The sequence below is a fragment of the Columba livia genome, chromosome 3 (genome assembly GCF_036013475.1).
Source record: "Columba livia isolate bColLiv1 breed racing homer chromosome 3, bColLiv1.pat.W.v2, whole genome shotgun sequence".
NCBI classification, from domain to species: Eukaryota; Metazoa; Chordata; class Aves; order Columbiformes; family Columbidae; genus Columba; species Columba livia.
The window spans coordinates 2,375,336-2,395,155 of NC_088604.1; the positions used below are offsets into that span (position 1 = coordinate 2,375,336).

Genomic DNA, 19,820 nt, shown 5'->3' on the forward strand with positions numbered 1-19,820 from the left:
CCCTTTGGCGCTGGTGACCTGGTGTTGCACCAAGCTGATGGCTTGGCACGAAGAGGGTGTCTCAAGGGTGCTCCTAAACTGCCACGCTGACTTGTACATGCTCTCCGTCTTGCAGATGAGATGTGACAGCCCTTCTCAGATCCATCCCTTGGCTCTCAGTCCATTTGCTGCCAGACTTCTCAGCGCGGACCCGGGGACTGGCAACGTGTCTTTTCCAATGAAATTAGAAGTGCGTGAATGAGCTAGTGGAGTTGTCTCAAGGGTCAAGGCCTGAGAGATATGGGCTTCGGTACTTTGGAACTTTTGGGGGGTTACTTGTCTTTTTTTTAATAAGGTCAGGGAGTTGCAGGTTGTGCATCTTTCTCAGGCTCTTGCATGGTTGTTCCAGGCTCTTGTTTGGCTCTAACTAAAAGAGGGGAGATTCAGGCCAGACATGAAGAAGAAGTTGTTTGTGCTGAGGGTGGTGAGAGCCTGGCCCAGGTTGGGCAGAGAGGTGGTAGATGAACCATCCCTGGAGACATCCCAGGCCAGGCTGGACGGGGCTCTGAGCAACCTGAGCTGGTGCAGATGTCATGATGCCATGAGCAGGGGTGGCACTGGGGGAGCTTTAATGGTCCCTTCACCCCAAACTATTCTATGATTCTTCCAAGGAGGACAACGCACCGAGATCGTACCTGGCCCAACACATCTAACCACACATCTGTGGTAAGTGCTCTGCCTGCATAGTTCAGCTGGGAAAGTGAGGCAGGGACACTGAATATTTTGCCAAAATAAGGTCAGACTTTGCAGTGTTCCTCTGTGAGCCGGTCTGTTTTTCCTCCTTCATCTGTACGGGCTGTATTACACAGTATTTCTGTGGTTCAAGTACAGGATCAGGGTAGTCCTGGCTGTAGGCATTTTCCTGGCCTGTTTTCACTCTGCTGCTCTGAAAACATCATCCCGAGCGGCGTGCAGCCGTGCTGGCCACGGGCATCGCTCCCACCTTCTGCGTCTCTGCCCGGTGTGGTGCAGCGCCAGCTTCCCTGCGATACCCAAAACAGGCCCAGGAGAGGAAAGCTGGCGCAGATCAGTGATCCCTTTAACTCAGCGTCTGTTTACATGTTCTCTTTTTGAGCAGCGAGGGCTGGTTAGAAATGGCATCTCTGTGTTGTACTGAAGTGATTCGGAGCAGTGCTTCTCCAGCGCCGAGCTCCCGGGTCTCAGCTTTGTGTATCCAACCCTCTTGTTCCACCACGTAATCGATGCTGCACTCTCAGGCATTGGGTTTTCATGGTTTAGGAATATTGCCCCTTCAGATTCCATTGTATAGGACTGACCTTGAACATCATAGAATCATTTTGTTTGGAAGAGACACGCAGGATCATCGAGTCCAACCGTAACCTAACCAACTCTAGCACTAAACCACGTACCTAAGAACCTCATCTAAACGCCTTTTAAACATCTCTAGGGATGGTGACTCCAGCACTGCCCTGGGCAGCCTGTTCCAATGCCCCACAGCCCTTTCTGGGAAGAATTATTTTCCTTACATCCAATCTAAACCTCCCCTGGTGCAACTTGAGGCCGTTTCCTCTTGGGAGAAGAGACCAACACCCTCCATGCTACAACCTCCTTTCAGGCAGTTGTTGACAGTGATAAACTCTCCCCTCAGCCTTCTGTTCTTCAGGCTAAACAGCAGTTTCTTTCCATCCAAAGATCTTTGAGTTATTGGCACGTTCATAAACTGAACAGCTGCCCTGCGATACCAGGGGAGGATTGACAGTGCTGGTTTGTTAAAACGCAGCCACGTTGGCTTGGAGCGTGCCAGTAAGTTCAACAGGGTGTTATATCGTTACCCTGAGCTTTACAAGAGAAAACTGTTTATTCCAATAACCTTTTTGCTTCTAAAATTACCACTGTAGCAGCCAGGGGGTATTTAGAGAGGAAGAAAAGGGAGAGATGAAGTTGAGAGTTGAGGTGGGCTGCCAGAAGCATGAGCTTGAAGATTCAACAAGTACAATGAAGGCTGAGAAAAGAGTTTTTGAGAATGTCTTTTTGTTGTTAGGTGAGTGTTTTGGTGCTGTCACTAGAGAATCATAGAATCACAGAACATTTTGGGTGGGAAGGGACATTCAAAGCCCATCTGGTCCCACCCCTGCCATGAGCAGGGACATCTGCCCCAGGTCAGGGTGCTCAGAGCCCCGTCCAGCCTGGCCTGGGATGTCTCCAGGGATGGTTCATCTACCACCTCTCTGGCCAACCTGGGCCAGGCTCTCACCACCCTCAGCACAAACAATTTCTGCCTCATGTTCGGCCTGAATCTCCCTCCTTTAGTTTAAAACCATCACCCCTTGTCCTATCGCAACAGACCCTGCTCAAAAGTCTGTCCCCATCTTTCTTATTGGCCCCTTTTAAGTACTTTTAAAGTTTTTTAAGTACTTTTGAAGAACCATGACATCTGTCAGAACACTACTCCTTTGGATATTGCCAATTTAATTGAACAAATACCACAATAACCACCACAATTTGGATTCTCATATCCAAACCCTGAGTGGAAGATTTTCCCTCCTCAGATGTCCTTCTCTCATTTCACAGCAAACAGTGATTTGCGTGTCTGGCTCGTGATCCCAGATCTACTAATGGAAGGTGGGTCGTGAGCTTTTCTGTCCCCTCGCACTCAGCTTTCGAGTATAGCACATAGTGGAGTTTCAGAAAGCTGAGAAAGGAGGGAGGTGAAGCATTGAGAGATGAGGTATTTGAAGAGACTGCAAGAGACACCGTGTTATCCCAGGGACCTTCTTTGGAGCCGAATAATTACAAATAATTGTAAAATAAATCTAATTGGACAACCATCTCAACGTGCATCTTTAATTGCACAGCAACACACAGAGAGTAAAAACAAGTGAGTCTCTAGATGCCTTTAGTGTTAAAATAAGCATTTTTCTCCTCTAGTTTCTCTACAGCTGCACCCATATGAAAAGGAATAAATAATCAGTTTTATTTGTATCTCAGGGTGTTTTCTCATCTTGGAGATGAGCAACCCACTGATCGCAGTCGAGCAGCCTAAAGAGAGACCAAGTCTTTGCACATATTATGTACATGGACATAATATCCATTTAAAAAAAGGGATTTCCACTAGTATCTTCCTGTGTGGTTTTGCTCTCAATGGGGGATAATTTATGCTTGGTTTTATGTTGTATTATTTAATTACACGTATTTTAAGGATGCATCTGTTTTGCCAATTTATATGCAGCGTGTGCTGCCTTTGGGTAGCTCTGGAGCTAAATACCCTTCCAGTGAAACACTTTTCATACCTCTGGAGATGAGTCTTAAAATAGTCTATAAATCCTTTTCATTCCAATTTTGAAGATGCCTTAAATTGGAGGTAGCAAAGTGCAGAAGTCTGGAGTCTAGAAAGGCTGGTTCAGGGCTGGAGCTGCTTCAAGGTGAAGAGAAAGCGCTGGGAAAGGAGCTGCAGAATAATTAATACATGAGAAAGGGGATAGCGGTGACTTTCCAACCCATCTATGCAAGCAAAGATGAAAGAGAAAACAAGAAGGTGAAGAATTGCCAGGGGAAGCTGTTATAAAAACCAAGGACATCTCATCAGGCAATAGATGAAGGAACATCCCGCTAAGTGCATTTCTGAAGAGCAGGTTTTGGGTGGACTTTCAAATAAATGATGGTATTTTTGGTACAAGCACCGTCAAATCAAGCAAGAGCGCAAATGCCAGAGAATCTGTACAGGGTAGGTGAGAACTGAGATGGAAGAGGTCTGGAAACAGGTGCTGGAGGAGAAGTTACCGTGTCCTTTCTCCTTGCCCGGCCGAAGCAGATGCTGGTGTGGCACCGTTCGGACCCAAGCGCCCGGTGGCCCAGGCCTCATCCAGAGAAGCTGGAGCAGAGCTGGGAACCAGCCCAGCACTTCCCAGTTTGCTGGGGAGAGACCGGTCAGAAGAGGAGCGTATCCCCCGAACGGCTGAACCTCACGTGCAGGTGGTTCCGAGCAGTCCAGAACGGTTTTGGTTGGGGTATCGGGGCTCGTTCAGGAGCTGTGGACACATCCATGCTCATTTAAATGAGAGGAGATTCAGACAAGAATGAGGGTGGATGATTGTTGACACTGAGGGTGGTGAGAGCCTGGCCCAGGTTGGCCAGAGAGGTGGTGGATGAACCATCCCTGGAGACATCCCAGGCCAGGCTGGACGGGGCTCTGAGCAACCTGAGCTGGTGAAGATGTCCCTGCTCATGGCAGGGGGGACTGGGGGAGCTTTGAAGGTCCCTTGACCCAAACTATTCCATGATTCTATGATTTATCAATATCTTCTGGATTTGGGCATGTTAACCCAAGGGTAACAGCGCAAGATCGTTGTCTTAACATACATCTTAAGTTTGGATGAGTTGCTTTCTGCATCCATGGTTGTGCCTTTGCATCCTAAGGTTTTTAAACATGAAATTATCATAAACACAATCAAAAGAACATCCATTTCTTTAGCAAATGCCAGGCTGCTGACACCTGACAGTGCTGGCAGCATTTCTGGAAGGAGCTTTAACACCATATTTACGTGTGTCAAGGTGCGGTGCTGCAAATTGCAGCTCGTTGGGAACTGTTGACTTGCTGTGTGTCATACTGGACTCGTTTCCTTGAATTTTCGGGGCTGGGCTGGGAATGAGAGCGTGTTTGCAGAGAGGAAAACCATCATCCCGGGTGGAAAGGCATGCTAGCATCCCTTCTTCTGCCCGCACAGCCCCGGCAGCCTGGCTGCGCGCCGGGACGAGCATCGTGTTGTATCGGTGAGGCCAGATTTTTTATTTCTCATTAAATGAAGAATTGCTGGCTGAGCTCAAGGCTGGGATCTGTGCTTTTCACTGTGGTTTTGGCTTTGGAAAGCAGGAGTTGGATGAATTTTTATCCTCTGCAAATTGAGAGGATTTTCTCATGGTGGGAGTCGGGATTGGTATGAGGAAAATGTTGTGCATGGGCAGGACCGTGAGGCCACTGAGTTAGATGCTGCACTTTCAGGAGGCGATTGATCGTCTTCAATAAGCACCGCTGGAGTTGTCCTTGGTAAGGGCAGTCAAATAGATTTGAGGTCTGGGCTGAGCGCCATGGTGACCTTGCCAGCTTTTGTGGAGCATCTCAGCTTGCCCAGGAGTAGGTAGTGATAAAACGCTGAGAAAATAAAGGAATAAAAAGCCTGCGGTCTTGGTCAGAACCGCGCGATTCACACAAACATCATCTGGCTGGGAATGGGTAGAGGGCTGTGGAGGTTTTTCATGGCGTCTGTAGCGATGGCAACAGCTCCTTTGGTTTTTCTTGGCGGAGAGCTTGGTTTCTCGGCATGCAGCCAACGCGTGGTGCCTGCCTTGGGACCGGCTTCTTCTCTTTTCAGCTCCCTGACATGTTAAATGGGGGGAAGATGACACAGAGCACGAGAGGAATCAGAATCAAAGTCCTCCTCAAAAGAGAGCGAACCTCAGGTGTGTAGTTGCCATATGGTGCCTCTCCCGATGCCAGAATTCCTGCCGTAGTCCCATCTGACATCCCAAACCTGTTCCTCCGTTTCCAGCAGGTCAGTGCAAACCCTTTCTGACAGTTTTACTCCCCAAAAAATATGCAGCTGCAAGGATGCTGCTGTTCCCTGGGACCAGGCAGAATCATCTTCCTCATCCACATCTCTGGCTGTATTTGCAGAGAAGCGAGTGTCGGTCTGATCTAACACCTCGGTCACCGAGGGAGTGAAAGTAGGGAATGGAGTCAGACGTGGTAAAAATAAAGATGTGATTTATCCTGCTCATGCAGACGTGAATCTGCACACACTGACCTCTTTCTAAGGAGTCTGGTAAATAATCTCAGCACTCGCATGCAGATGCACAAGGGGATGAGGCCCTGGGGTATCTGGGAGTCTGTGGGTCTTGAGGGCTCATCTTCATCAGAGGATGTCTGAATTTTTCCAAACTAGGAGTTGAAAATAAATGCCTGGTTACAGAATAGTTTCAGCGTTGCTTGGTACCTACTCGTTGTTCCCCTCTGCTGGAGTTTGCCATCTCCCAAAACCTGCTAACAGACCTCTCCCTAACTTCTGTTAAGCTGATTTTAATTGCATTCCGTACTACATTAGCCAATGAGAGCAGCCATGTGTGCTGCGAGCCTGCGGACACGGGGAAAAGCTGCAGAAGATTTGGTTTCCCACGTGCTTTCTGCAGAAGGAAAAAGCTGTCATCAGGTTCATCAAGGTGGATGGGAAGCAGCCTGCTGGACTTGAAATGAGGATGTGGATATGGGTGGGATGAAGATCATCAGTTCCCGATTATGCAGATTTTGCCTTCCACCATGGGTGGAGATGATGACCATAGTATCTCTGGAGCCAGGTCCAAGTGGTCAGGCTGGTCATCCATGATTTGGGAGATGCATTATTCCTTTTCTCCACGGAGAGATCTGAGCCCCTACCTGTGCGTCGATGTGGAGCAGGGTCATAGAATCACAGGATGGTTTGGGTTGGAGGGACCTTCAAAGCTCCCCCAGTCCCCCCTGCCATGAGCAGGGACATCTTCAGCAGCTCAGGTTGCTCAGAGCCCCGTCCAGCCTGGCCTGGGATGTCTCCAGGGATGGTTCATCTACCACCTCTCTGCCCAACCTGGGCCAGGCTCCCACGACCCTCAGCACAAACAATTTCTTCGGTGTGTCTGTCCTGACATGAGGAAGCTCCATGTTGGGAACTCTATCCCAGACAAGGTCCTGGGCTGATCCCACCCTGAGGTCACTGCTGTCCCCATGGGGCTAAGCTGAGTTTTGCAGAGGGCTTTGCTCTGGGCCAGTGGATCAGTCCTTGGGACAACAGTGAGCAAAAGGACACACCCCCGGAACCTCTGGCTCCTGCAAACCAAGAAGCTTGTTTTACTCAATCTTCTTAATAAAGCGTTCAGCGTCAGTGCCAAGAAAAGGGATTGACGTGTTGTAAATCTGCATTCTCCCTGGAGAACCACGCTGGCAGGAGCTTTTTCCTTCAAAGTGTAGATTGAGGTCAGCTCTTCAGGCACATTTTCTGATGCATTTGGCTCCCACATCTTCATTACCATAATTCTCAACCTCATGGTGATGAAAGGGCTCGTGCTGTCCCCGTCCCCACTCTGCTGATGGTGCTATTTTCCCCCAGCCCATTTGGGTTGAATTGGCGCATATTTGGGAATGATATGAGGGATGCTTTTCCCAAGAGCTTGTTCTTTGTCTCCTCAAATTATCCAGCCCACCTGAGGGCATCTTTCTGGGGTTTTTATCTGATGAAGACCTGATGTGAGCAACGAGGTCCCTGTTTTTTGCAGAGTTTGCTCTTTGCCCAGAAATCAATCCAGTTCACCAAGTTGAACTGTCAAAACTGCTCCAAGGGCATTGACATTCTTCATCTTCTCACCATCAAATTGTATGTGACAATTTAAAGCTTAAGTGTAAAGCCTCACTAGCAAGGAGATTGCTGGAAGATATTGATTTTACTGCATTTTTGTATTTATGTATAAAAACTTTCAATAATGTATTGATTAGGGGAATTATTGCTGGGCAAACTTTAGATTTATGCTCTGTTTTAGTTCTGTCTAACATTTCTAAGATCCATTTGCCCAGTATAACTATGAACAACACCAGGAACAAATGGACTTGCGTAGAGTTGTGGGGTTTTAAGCTCCCTGAGTCAAAAAAAACCCCCATGTGTGGAGGGGCTGGGGTTTGAGTGCAGGTCCAACCACTGATCAGTGTTTGGAGCCTTAACGTACGGGAAGGTGGCTTTTTGGTAGATGAGTTTGTGTCTTTCTCGTAGCTCGTTGTCTGATTCCGTGTCCTCCTCGCTGTTTTAATCTCCTCGTTAAGGTAACTGTTGACTCTGTTTTGCCAGAGCGCAGCGTTTCAGCTTTGCTGAGGGATCACGTTTTGTTGGGTTTTGACAGAGCTTTTGACTCAAGACTGTTGAGAAATAAGGTTGTGTAGAAAGCGGGCATTAAAACAATGGAAGGGCAGGAGAAACAGGTGGGAGATTGAGACATCAATCTAAAATAGGAACAGTGGTTATGGTACCTGTGTGGTTTTCTAGGGTGGAAGAAGCCAACGAGGAGCAGTGACTGGGACCCAAAGGCTGATCGTTCATGAGGAGTTGTTAACATTTGGGAATGAACATCCCAGGAAAGGTGGATTCCCCTGCTCTTGATGTCTTCACATGGAGACAAGGTGACTTTCCAGCAGAGATGCTTCTGGTGGCCACCGCTCAGAGACGAGGTCCATGTGCCCTGGGTCATGCAGAAGGTTGATGCAGGTGACTTCAAAGACCCTTTTGACTTGCTGCTGTCAGCCCCACCACCTGTCTGCTGTTGGTTATCCAGAAGTTGTTTAGATGATCATCCAGAAATTATTTAGAATCCAGCTGGTGCCATGAAGTTCGTTCTTGTGGCTTTGTGGTTTTGTCCAAGTTGTTTCACAGCTGGTTTATGGTGCTATGTAATGAGAGTCTACCAGAGGAAGGGTGGTTGCTTGGCATCCCCAAGTCCACCACATAGGGAGGTCCCAGAAGATGACCAAGATTACCTTCTCTGGCCTGTAAATTGCTGAATTTGGCAACATGACGTGCCTCTTGTCCCTACATATAGATCTGTGGTCACCATACCATCTACTGGCTTTTTCCACCCAGCCCCACGTGTGGCTGAAGGTGATTAATTAGCTCTTGCTGAAGAGTCCTTGGAGATACCTGCAGCCCAGGACAGGGCACAATGAAGTGTCGTTCAGCTGTATTTTAAGCATGTGATGGATGAAGTCATGAAAAATTGCTAAAGCTCACTTCATGCCATGTGAGGGAGAGGACTGGACTATTGTACTCTTTGCTGGTGCAATAACCCTTCTTTTTTCAGCCGGCCTAATGAGCTTCTGAGTACGTTTGTGCCCAGAATGTCTGTTTCGTGCCTGAGGAATCTGGTGTTTTTAGAGGCCCATTGAATGTAAAAACCTTAGAAGACATAAGAATGTTTCAAGTCCTTGAATCAAACACTCTCCCCATTCCTCCTAACCTGTTTCTACAAGGTTAGTTGCTTGAATCAAAGCCGAAAAGCTTCCCGAAAATCCGCTTTTACCTTTCTCAAGAGTTGTATTTTCTGTCTAATAACGCGATGCCCTCGTTTCCACAGCCTGGGGTGCAGAATATGTGGTCAAGATCAAAACCTGGTCTTGCCTGAGGAGGCACCACATTGGAACCGTCCTGGGGGACGACGACAGACAAGAGGAAGGTTTTGAATCTCAACCCTGTCGTTCCCACCTCAGGTCCCTGCTGTGGGTCCTTGGTGTGGTCGCCCAGGGGGAAGCACATTGACAAGAACCACCACGTAGTTGTCTGATGACAATCAGCTGCATCCTAAATGCTGTAAATTGGGATAGTTCCTTTGAAAACAAAGCATCCAGGACCTTTAAGTTGCTTCTAACTTTTGCTGGAGCTAATGTGATGATTTGAATGTGTTTGTGAAGGTGTGGGGGCACCCATCCCCTTTGGAACATGCTTCTTTTCAGGGAGGAGTTAAATGCACTGATCTCTCTGTCCTCTGTGGTCCCCAATTTCAGACATTTCAGGCAGGATCTGCTTCACTTTCTCACTTGACAGTAGTTTCATCATGTTATTGTTCAGCAAATTACAGGAAAACAAGTGAATCAATAAAATTTGCTGGGTTTTTCTTTGGGATCTATCGATTTTCAGGCTGCTTTATCTTAAATACTCCCAGCTGAAAGGCAGGAATACACCTATTTTATGTGAAATGCAAAAGCTTCAGCCGTGATGGAGTGACCTGAAACTTTTCCACTGCAGAACTTGTGCTGAGTTTTAACTCTTGTCCAGATCTTTACAACATGAGAAGGTGGGTCTGAGCCCAAAGCTCAGCTCTGGGGAGCAGAAGTGAGTTGATGTTTGCAGACATGGGCCTCAAATCTTTTCTGGGAAGCTGAGTTGAAGACCCACGGTGAAGAGGAATCTGATAAATTCAAAGCGGTACCCACTTGCCGGTTCATCAGTGAGGCAGAGAGTGCTCAGCCTGGTGGTTCTCGCTCTTCTTTTGTCATTTATCCATCCATCCATCCATCCATCCATCCATCCATCCATCCATCCATCCACCATCCACCATCCATCCATCCATCCATCCACCATCCATCCATCTTCAGCTGGCATGGCAGGACCTTGCATGGAAAGCCTGACAAAACAATTTACCGTGGACTCAATGCAATGTCCACTAATCCTAATGAGTAAGACACCCCCAGACTTCACCAAAATCGGGCTTTCTGAAGAGATACCATCGTAACACATGCTTTTTAGCAGAAGGCCGAATTGTTGGAGCTGGTTTTAATAATTTTTAATAATTTTGCAAACTTTCTAGAAGGTGGAACCTGCAATGGTTGGAGGAAAAGGTTGGTGGGCACAAGACTTTACGAGGAGAAACGGTTCTGCTTTCAGACACGCTGCACGATGCTCGCGAGGAGCCGAAATCCATCTTGCATGTTGAGTTAGAGTGAATGATGACCAGTTCCCAACTGGTATGGGCTGGAATTTACTGGAGGAGCCCTTGCCTGTGTCAGAAACCACAAAAGCTTCTCTTGGGTGGTTTTTGCGAGCCTGAAGCCTTTGGAGAACTGTTTGGGGTGGGTTGCTCATGTGTTGACCAGGAAAGGCCGGCCAGGTGTGGGAGGCAGAAAATTTCCTATAGCGTTTAACCACACATGTACTAAAGTAGATCATATAAATGCCATGATGCACTCGTTGATTAATTAGAAAATGGCTGAAAATTAGGGCTAATGGCTCTTGATGAAAGTGGTGAAGTGTGGGTGTCCCACTGAAGGCGTTCAGTGGCCCCACCAGCGTCTGCTTTGGTTTTGTCGCTGTATCGGTTTGACGAAGTGCTCTTCCAGTCCAGAGAGCGTCTCTTCCAGTCCAAAAAGTGTCCCTGTGTGGGGCCTGGTTGCCACATTGAGATCTGTGTCACCTCTTTCTGAGCCAGAAAACTCGGTCACAGAATAGTTTTGATTGGAAAAGACCCTCAAGATCATCAAGTCCAACCGTTCCCCCACCCCTGGCACTGCCCCATGTCCCTGAGAACCTCATGTCCGTCTGTCCAGCCCTCCAGGGCTGGTGACTCCAGCACTGCCCTGGGCAGCCTGTTCCAATGCCCCACAGCCCTTTGGGGAAGAAATTGTTCCCACATCCAACCTCAACCTCCCCTGGCGCAACTTGAGGCCGTTTCCTCTGCTCCTGGCGCTTGTTCCTGGGGAGCAGAGCCGGATTTTGGCTGTTTCTCCATGCCCCCCAGCAGCTATTGACAGATGAAAGCACTAACACAGGCTTCACACAGGAATTTAATCATCCCAGCTGCCATGCAGATCCCCGATACAAATATTTTCCACTGTTAATGGTTTCAGTGTGGCCTTTCTTTATGTGATCAAATGTAATCTTATTTAATGGAGTTGTATTGCCGTGTCGCCTTATTCTTTCCACCAGGCTGGCCTTTTTTTTTAAATCAAAGAGAGATTGTTCAGAGGAGAGCCAGAGAAACAACTGGAGGGATTGAACAGGATGGGAAGCTTGGGGTGGACTGAGTGTCTATAGGTCATCCAGGGCATGTGAAACGTGGAAAAACAAGGGAGAGAAAGGGTCTGGTGTGGAAGGGGCTGTCAAGGAGAGGGACAGGCTGAGAGAGTTGGGGTGTTCAGCTGGAGAAGAGAAGCTCCGGGGAGACCTTAGTGCAGCCTTTCCAGACTTAAAAGGGGCCTGTAAGAAAGATGGAGACAGACTTTTGAGCAGGGTCTGTTGTGATAGGACAAGGGGAGATGGTTTTAAACTAAAGGAGGGAGATTCAGGCTGGACATGATGCAGAAATTGTTTGTGCTGAGGGTGGTGAGAGCCTGGCCCAGGTTGGCCAGAGAGGTGGTGGATGAACCATCCCTGGAGACATCCCAGGCCAGGCTGGACGGGGCTCTGAGCAACCTGAGCTGGTGAAGATGTCCCTGCTCATGGCAGGGGGGGCACTGGGGGATATTTAATGGTCCCTTCCCACCCAAACCATTCTGTTATTTGATGTAATTCAGTCTGATCTTACACGTGTATGGCTGGGGATAAGGGACATTGCACAGTGTGGGCTTTGGAAGAGTTTTGAGAGAAGGAGGCATTGCAAATGAGTTGTGTCCAAGCCAGAAATCGTGGGCAGTTGCAGAAACAATTCAGTTCAGCTCAGCGCTGGAGAAACGCTGCGAGGGCCGCTTCTTCAGCAGCCGTAGGACAGACTGGCCGCGGCTGCCGTGTTCTGCTCTCTTGGGTTGTTATTGCTGAAGCACCCTCGGGCAGCGACCCCAAGTGCCGTCCTTACAGCTGGTACCGGGCTTCGTTTGGGTTTGGCTTTGGCCATCTGGTGAGACGGGCAGGAGGCGGCAGGGAGAGGGATGGAAGCTGGAGTTGGTGCCAGGCTGATGCTTTTTGCTTAGTAAGTGTTTTCCCATCACACAGGCTACGAAGCTGAGACAAAATGTTGGACCGTGTGCAGCCCCGACCCCTAAATCTCTCCTCTGGGCATGTACAGCCATTGTAACTATTGTGTGTTCACCTCTTAGGTTGTTCGCACAGAGAAAAACAGCCTGAACAACCGGTTCCTGCCATGGGATGAGATCGAGACGGAGGCCATCCTGTCCATCGATGACGACGCTCACCTGCGCCACGACGAGATCATGTTTGGGTTCCGGTGAGTACCCTCTGCGCATGTCGCCTTGGCACCCAAACTCAGGTTTTCCACATCCAGGGTCTGTTCAGACGCAGCCCGACCTCGTGGCTAAAGCTGGGGCCAGAATTAGGACCAGCACATCCCTTCCCGTGGTTTCCACCTCAATTTCTTGGAGGAGGAATACACACTAATGAACTGTTTAATGAGCGCAGGTGGGTGGGCTGATTTCAGGTTGTCCCGGCAACACTGATTCTCACGCTTCTTAACCTCGACTCTTTGGCATTTGCTGTGCTGATAATGTTCTCTTAATGATTTTGGGGGGTGCGTGGCTTCCTAGGCTGGAAGGAAACTGGAAAACAAATCTAAGAGGCTGTTGCCTTCCATCCTTCACGTGCCCGTGGCAAGGCCAGGAGGTTTGCAGGACGCGATGCTCATGTGCTTGCTGCCGTCCTCTGCTCGTTGTGACACTGGGATGTGACAGCTCTTTTGGTATTTTGCACTGCAGAGCATAGAATCATGGAATCGTTTTGGTCGGAAAAGACCAAAGCTCATCGAGTCCAGACGTTAATCTCACAGTGCCTAATGTTTTAGCGGAAACAAGTGTGGTTTTGTAAACAAGCTTTCCTCATCTGTGATCCTTCACCCCTTTGCGGTACCTATTCCAGTCTGGGTTCACCTCATCTGAAGGTGGATAACAGGCAATGGACGCAGCATCTCCCTTCAGTAATCTAAATATTTCATTATCTTAACTGAAAAAAGGCTGCGGTTGCTCTTTTCTAACGCCCTACAGAACAGCTCATATGCACCATGCAGCTCAATACCTCCTATTACATTTTCACATGTGTCAAACTGATGACTTCATCATCACCTTCTCTACCTCAACTAATAATTTTCCATATTGTACCAAATCAGATGTTTTGCTGAAAGTCAACACCCAAGATATCCATTAACTTTCCTTTCTTTCAAAAATATGTAATATAAAAAAAAATCGTTATGATTTAGGCATAGTACATTTATAGAGCGTTTTATTCTGTTTCATAGAATCATAGAATGCCCTCAGTTGGAAGGGACCCACAAGGATCATCAAGTCCAGCTCCTGTCCCTGCACAGGACAACCCCATATGCATTCCTCATGTTATTTTTCATTGCAAATGTGGACAGGTGGGCCAAGCAAATGCACAGCAGTGGTTTCACATCTTGCCTCAGACCATTTCTTCTCAAGGCCTTCTGGGAGCTGACAAGGATACATCAAAAATCTAGACAATGTTTGTGTGAAGTTGCATGTCAATAGATAGGATTATTTAAGATTTTTAAGACTTATGGAAAGGATGGAAAACGCAGACGTTACACAGAAAAGCCTGGTGCTGGTTTCTCCCATTCCCACCCCCTTCTTGCTCCAGCATCTGCATCTTCCCTTGACTTTGCACTGGTGAAAACCTTCCTGATTTCGGGGCCAAGGAGGAAAGCGGTTCCGTGGGCTCCTGCTGTGGGAGGGTTTTGCAGGTGAAAGCTTGCTGACCACCAAGGTGGTGCCGGGGAGCAAGGATGGCACGAGGAGCAAGGGCGGAATGAGGAACAAGGACAGAACGAGGAACGAGGACAGAATGAGGGACGAGGACGGCACAAGGAGCGAGGACAGAATGAAGAGTGAGGATGACACGAGGGCGAGGACGGAATGAGGAGTGAGGATGGCCTTATTCTTTCCACCAGGCTGTCCTCACACAAGGACGAGGACAGGACGAGGAATGAGGACAGCACAAGGAGCGAGGATGGCAAGAGGGCGAGGATGGCACAGGGGTGAGGACAGCACGAGGGGTGAGCTCTGCAGCTCGTCAGGCCGTGGCTCGTTAGTGGTTGGGAGCAGGGGCGGCAATTGCTCATCCCAGAGCAGCTGGTGAGGGGGTGAGACATGGGGACCAGCTCCCACCAAAACTTGTTGGCTCATGTTTGGGAGGAAGGTTAAAAGGCACAAAATGCCTGGAAGCCCAACAAGCTCTTTGAAAGATGAGGAATGAGGCGCTGAAGTGATTAAAGCAAAGGAGTGGGTGTCAGGGCTCCTGGCTTCCCTTCCGTGCCCCATTTCAGGCTCTTTATCTGAACTTGGCCGTTTTCTCCTCCTCTTTGGTCTCCGTTTGCCGCGGCGCCTGGCTGAGGCTTTCCCGGTCAGCGCTGGAGAGCATCAAACAAAATTTGGGAGCGCCGGGTGTTATTCTCACTCATATCCTTGCTTACAAATGCCTTGTGCGCACAAAACCTCCCTGTGCTCAGCCGGGGACCAAACGGTCTCTGGGCTATGGAGTGAACATGGGTGATGGATGAACTGGCCCGTAACAACAGGTTTTTGTTGAAACTTTGCTTCAGGCTGTAATTCTTGGGGCCAAACGCCTCCTTTTGATCAGTTTTCTGCTCAAGAGCGAGCTGGAGGTGGGTGCGCAGAGCAAACCTTTCTGAACAGCACCCCCAGAATGATTCTCCGGAAAAGTCCTTATTTTTGAGGCTGAGCTGAGAAGCAAAAAGCATCACAGTTGCAGGGAAGCGAGAGAGATGGAAGGGAATGAGTAGTTTCAACTGTGACTTTTCAAACCCATCACGCTGGATTGACAGAAACTGCAGCGAACAAGCACTCAGGGAGACGATGGTGCCTGGGAAGCTGCTGGGGTGTTTAATTACTTGGTTTTCTTCATCAGGTTATGGCGGAGTTTCATTAATTTGAGGAGGGCTTATAACAATAAACACATGGCGGTGTCAGTAACTGCAAGGAAAGCTCAGGGCTCACGGAAGCTCCGTCTCCTCGACAGCCGATCGCCCTGTGGCCATCACTTCTGTGACTCCACGGGAAGGGGAACCTGCATCCGCAAGGAAAAAAAACTGAAAAGGCCACTTTCTGCCTTAATTTTGCACCTGTGAAGAAGGAAAACCCTTCCGTGTCCAACAGGCGCCCACTTGGGACTCGTTCATTGTGGCCCCAAGTCACCGAGTTTGGACACGCAGCTCAAACACAACCTGTTGGGAGGTGGGATCGGAGGATCCGCAGGAATCCCGCACCCCTGCCGGTGGGTTTATTTCCCAAGCAAGGCGTTAGGCACTGACGTTGTTCTTCATTATCCCTGGCAGCGCTGCAGCTGTCCTGTGGGATTCCTCTCGAGGAGATCAAGCTTCACAGTAGAATATTAAGTGAGCCCACGCGCTCACGTGTGAACCTCACGATTTAATTCCCTACGGCTCGATTGCAAAGCTGTGTTAGGGTGAAGTGTTTTTCCATATGGACAGAGCCTGGGAAGCCGCTAGATGCCGGTTCGGGGTGGAAAACTGGCAGTTTGGCACTCCAGGTCTTCTGTTTGGAGACACCGGGGTCTTCAGCATCTCAGCAGCTTTCCTAAAGGGAGTTTGATATTATGTCAACTTTACAAAGGAGGAAACAGCTTCTGGGAGATGCAAAGTCCCGGGAGTTTGGGGAAGAAGTGAGGAGATGTTGGGTTACCCCCAGGCCAGGTCTTGGCTGCTCTTGACTTTTTGTAGCGGAAAATAAGAGAGAAGCAGCATTGGGGTACGTGTCGTGGATGCCTCTGCATGGGCTGTGGGGAGCTGGTGACAAATGGAAGAGTTTCCCAACCCCTGTGAGTTAGAAAATGCATAATTTTTGAGTTAGGAGTGCTTGCTCCGTGAATAAACAACTTGAACGTGCCTCTGTACTGAGCAACGTTGGTGCTCATGGCGTGGGCTTGGAAGAGCTGACCAGGGGATGCTTTAGTTCACACCTAACAGCTTCTAACCTGTAACAAGAGAAGGTCAACAAATTCTGCCTGTCCGTTAAAGCCACGATTTCTGCGTTCGGTCCTTTATTGCACTACAATAGGAAAAAAATCAGAGTTATCTCAGGGAGAGAGCTTGTTCATGGCTCATTGGGGCAGCTGTGACGGCTCATCAGTCCCTCCTGCCAAAAGCAGAGCTTTGCTTGAATCACAGAATCACCGAGTCTCAGCCTGGTTGGGGTTGAAGGGACCTCTGGAGATCCCCCAGTCCAACCCAGCTGCTCACGCAGGGTCACAGAGCAGATCACACAGGGGGGTCCAGGCGGGTTTGAATGTCTCAGAGCAGGAGACTCCACACCCGCTCTGGGCAGCCTGGGCCAGGCTCTGGCACCTCCCAGCAAACAAGTTTCTGCTCATGTTCACATGGAGCCTCCTGTGTTTCAGTCTGTGCCCGTTGCCCCTCACCTTGTGGAGCTGAGTGAGCTTGAACTCAGCAGCTTACATGAAAAGTCATCTTTAGCAGGTTGGAATTGTCTGTATTTTTATTTAAAAAAGAAAAACAAATTTACTTTAAAGCAAGGTAATTGCACATTTTAACAACATTTATCCTTTTTTCCCAGACTCCAAGGTATTTTGGCCATTCTTTGGATGAGCAGTTGCCCAACCTTTTCATGTGTAGGCATCTCCATCACTTGCAGGCCCCCCTTGGAAGCTGCTCCGTCGGTGTCGAGGGTGAATCCTGTGCGTCGTGGTTGGGTTTGTGTCTCACCGAAAGCTTTTGTGTTCGCAGTGTCTGGAGGGAGGCGAGGGACCGCATCGTCGGCTTCCCGGGCCGCTACCACGCCTGGGACGTCCCCCACCAGTCCTGGCTCTACAACTCCAACTACTCCTGCGAGCTCTCGATGGTGCTCACTGGTGCTGCCTTCTTCCATAAGGTGAGACGTTGCGGCCGCAAAGCCCTGAGCTTTCCCTTCCTTCTCAGAGCAAACAGAGTCTGCACATTTGCGGGGTTGTATTTTTTCTTTTAAAAGAAGCAATTTTGGAGCTCGTCATTTGTTTCCCTACGCTGCATCTTTACTGTAGCATCTTTAGCCTTACAAAGTGTTGCGAGGGGTAATTTGCAGGGAATTGGCTGGGGGTGTGGGAGGCACTGGTTTGTGTTGGAAGGGAGCGGAGCAGAAAGTGGCTCCGTGACATTGTGCCTGTGTCCATGGGAGAGACAACAGTCAGTAAAGACACCTCGAGAAAAGGAGGGGATGTCTTTTTGTCCTGAGCCGTCGTGTCACAATTTCTGAGGTTACAGGAGCCTCAGGACTCGATCAGCGTTGGCTTTGGGGTAGATTTGCTGCTGCTGCAGGTACAATAGATCTGGGTGCAGGATTGATTCTGTTATGGGGGGTCTCCACTGCATCCTTGAGCTCTTTGCGTGGGACACCTTGGGCAACGTTGCATCTTTTTATCCTTCCCAGTACTACGCCTACCTGTACTCCTACGTGATGCCACAAGCCATCCGTGACATGGTGGATGAATACATCAACTGCGAGGACATCGCCATGAACTTCCTGGTCTCTCACCTGACCAGAAAACCTCCCATAAAGGTAAAGTGCCGGGCGGGAGTTTGTTCTGCGCTCTGTGTTTCTGGAGAAGCGGTGGGTTGTGCGGTGTCTTTGAAAGGCAAGTGGTGTTAGGAGACTGATCTGCTCCAGGGGAAGTAAAATCACAGAAACACGGGATCATTTTGGCTGGAAAAGACACTCAAGGTCATCAAATCCAACCGTTCCCCTACCCCTGGCACTGCCCCATGTCCTGAGAACCTCCTGTCCGTCTGTCCAGCCCTCCAGGGCTGGTGACTCCAGCACTGCCCTGGGCAGCCTGTTCCAATGCCCCACAGCCCTTTGGGGAAGAAATTGTTCCCCACATCCAACCTCAACCTCCCCTGGTGCAACTTGAGGCCGTTTCCTCTGCTCCTGGTGCTTGTTCCTGGGGAGCAGAGCCCGACCCCCCTGGCTCCAAGCTCCTTTCAGGCAGTTCAGAGATCAGAAGGTCTCCCCTCAGCTCCTGTTCTCCAGCTGAACCCCCAGGTCCCTCAGCCGCTCCATCACACTTGTGCTCCAGCCCCTCACCAGCTCCGTTCCCTTCTCTCCACTCGCTCCAGCACCTCAAGGTCTTTCTTGGCGTGAGGGACACACGACCCCTACTAAAACCTGTCAGCATGGCCCCTCTCCATCCTCAAGGAGAGGTTGTGTGTGTTCACGAACGTGTGAGAAGTCAGTGCAACCCTCAGAACCAGCCAAATCCCACCACAGCAAGCAGATAAATTGGGGTTTGACTTACACTGCAGCTCAGCCCAGAGGTTTCCTGGGTCAGCAAAGGCCCTTCCAAGCAGCTGATCACAAAAAGGGAAATTTTCTTCTTTCCATTACACACAACACAAGCAGGAATGGTTTCCTTGCTGGTTTTGTGTGGCTTTCCGGAGCCATCCAGGCCCCCTGTGTGCGGGGGCTGTTGGTCCAAACACGGCGGTGCAGCTGAAACTCCCCTGCTCCGTGACAACAAATCAGCGTCACAGTTTTGAGCATGAATTTTGTTGCAGATCATTCTGCTCTTTATCGCTGCTGGCAAACTGCTCTTTACAGCCCTGCGTATGTCTCCCCACAGCAGGCCAGCTGCTTGGAGATGGGTCTCAGCCATAAATATGATGGGTGGGTTTTTCTGTGTGGTGTTTTTCCCATCTGGAGCTACTGTGAAGTGAAGGCTGTAGAGTTTGGTGCAGCTGAGAGCGGAATCGGGCAAAACCAAAGGGCAATGCAATGGGAGGCTCGATTCCACACAGAAAAGTCCTTTCTGGACTTAAATGGGGCCAATAAGAAAGGTGGGGACAGACTTTTTAGCAGGACCTGTTATAATAGGACAAGAGGTGATGGTTTTAAACTAAAGGAGGGAGATTCAGGCCGGACGTGAGGAAGAAATTGTTTGTGCTGAGGGTGGTGGGAGCCTGGCCCAGGTTGGGCAGAGAGGTGGTAGATGAACCATCCCTGGAGACATCCCAGGCCAGGCTGGACGGGGCTCTGAGCAACCTGAGCTGGTGCAGATGTCCCTGCTCATGGCAGGGCTGGGACCAGATGGGCTCTGAATGTCCCTTCTAACCCAAACCATCCTGTGATTCCATCTGTAGCTGGTGAAAGGAAAGGATTTCCTTTCTCAAGGTCGTGTCTTTTCCCTCAAACAGCTTCTCAAACCTTAAACCAGAAAAAAGTAACTAAGAATATGTAGATCATCATGTCCCCCTTGAGCCTTTGTTGTGACAAAGCTGGTGTGGACCGTGTCCTTCTTTGCTGGGCCACCAGCCGTCCAGGCGAGCTGTGTGAGCGT

General features: G+C 49.4%; 1 protein-coding gene across 6 annotated transcripts in view; it reads left to right on the top strand.

The window, feature by feature from the left end:
* Window positions 1–19,820, top strand: part of EXTL3 (exostosin like glycosyltransferase 3) — a 161,470-nt gene that overhangs the window by 138,181 nt on the left and 3,469 nt on the right. For all 6 annotated transcript variants that reach the window (XM_065055568.1, XM_065055569.1, XM_065055567.1 and 3 more), the window contains 3 exons: window positions 12,590–12,717; window positions 17,239–17,383; window positions 17,918–18,046. In XM_065055568.1, the coding sequence (XP_064911640.1) occupies window positions 12,590–12,717; window positions 17,239–17,383; window positions 17,918–18,046 (402 nt within the window). The remainder of the gene's footprint in view (window positions 1–12,589; window positions 12,718–17,238; window positions 17,384–17,917; window positions 18,047–19,820) is intronic.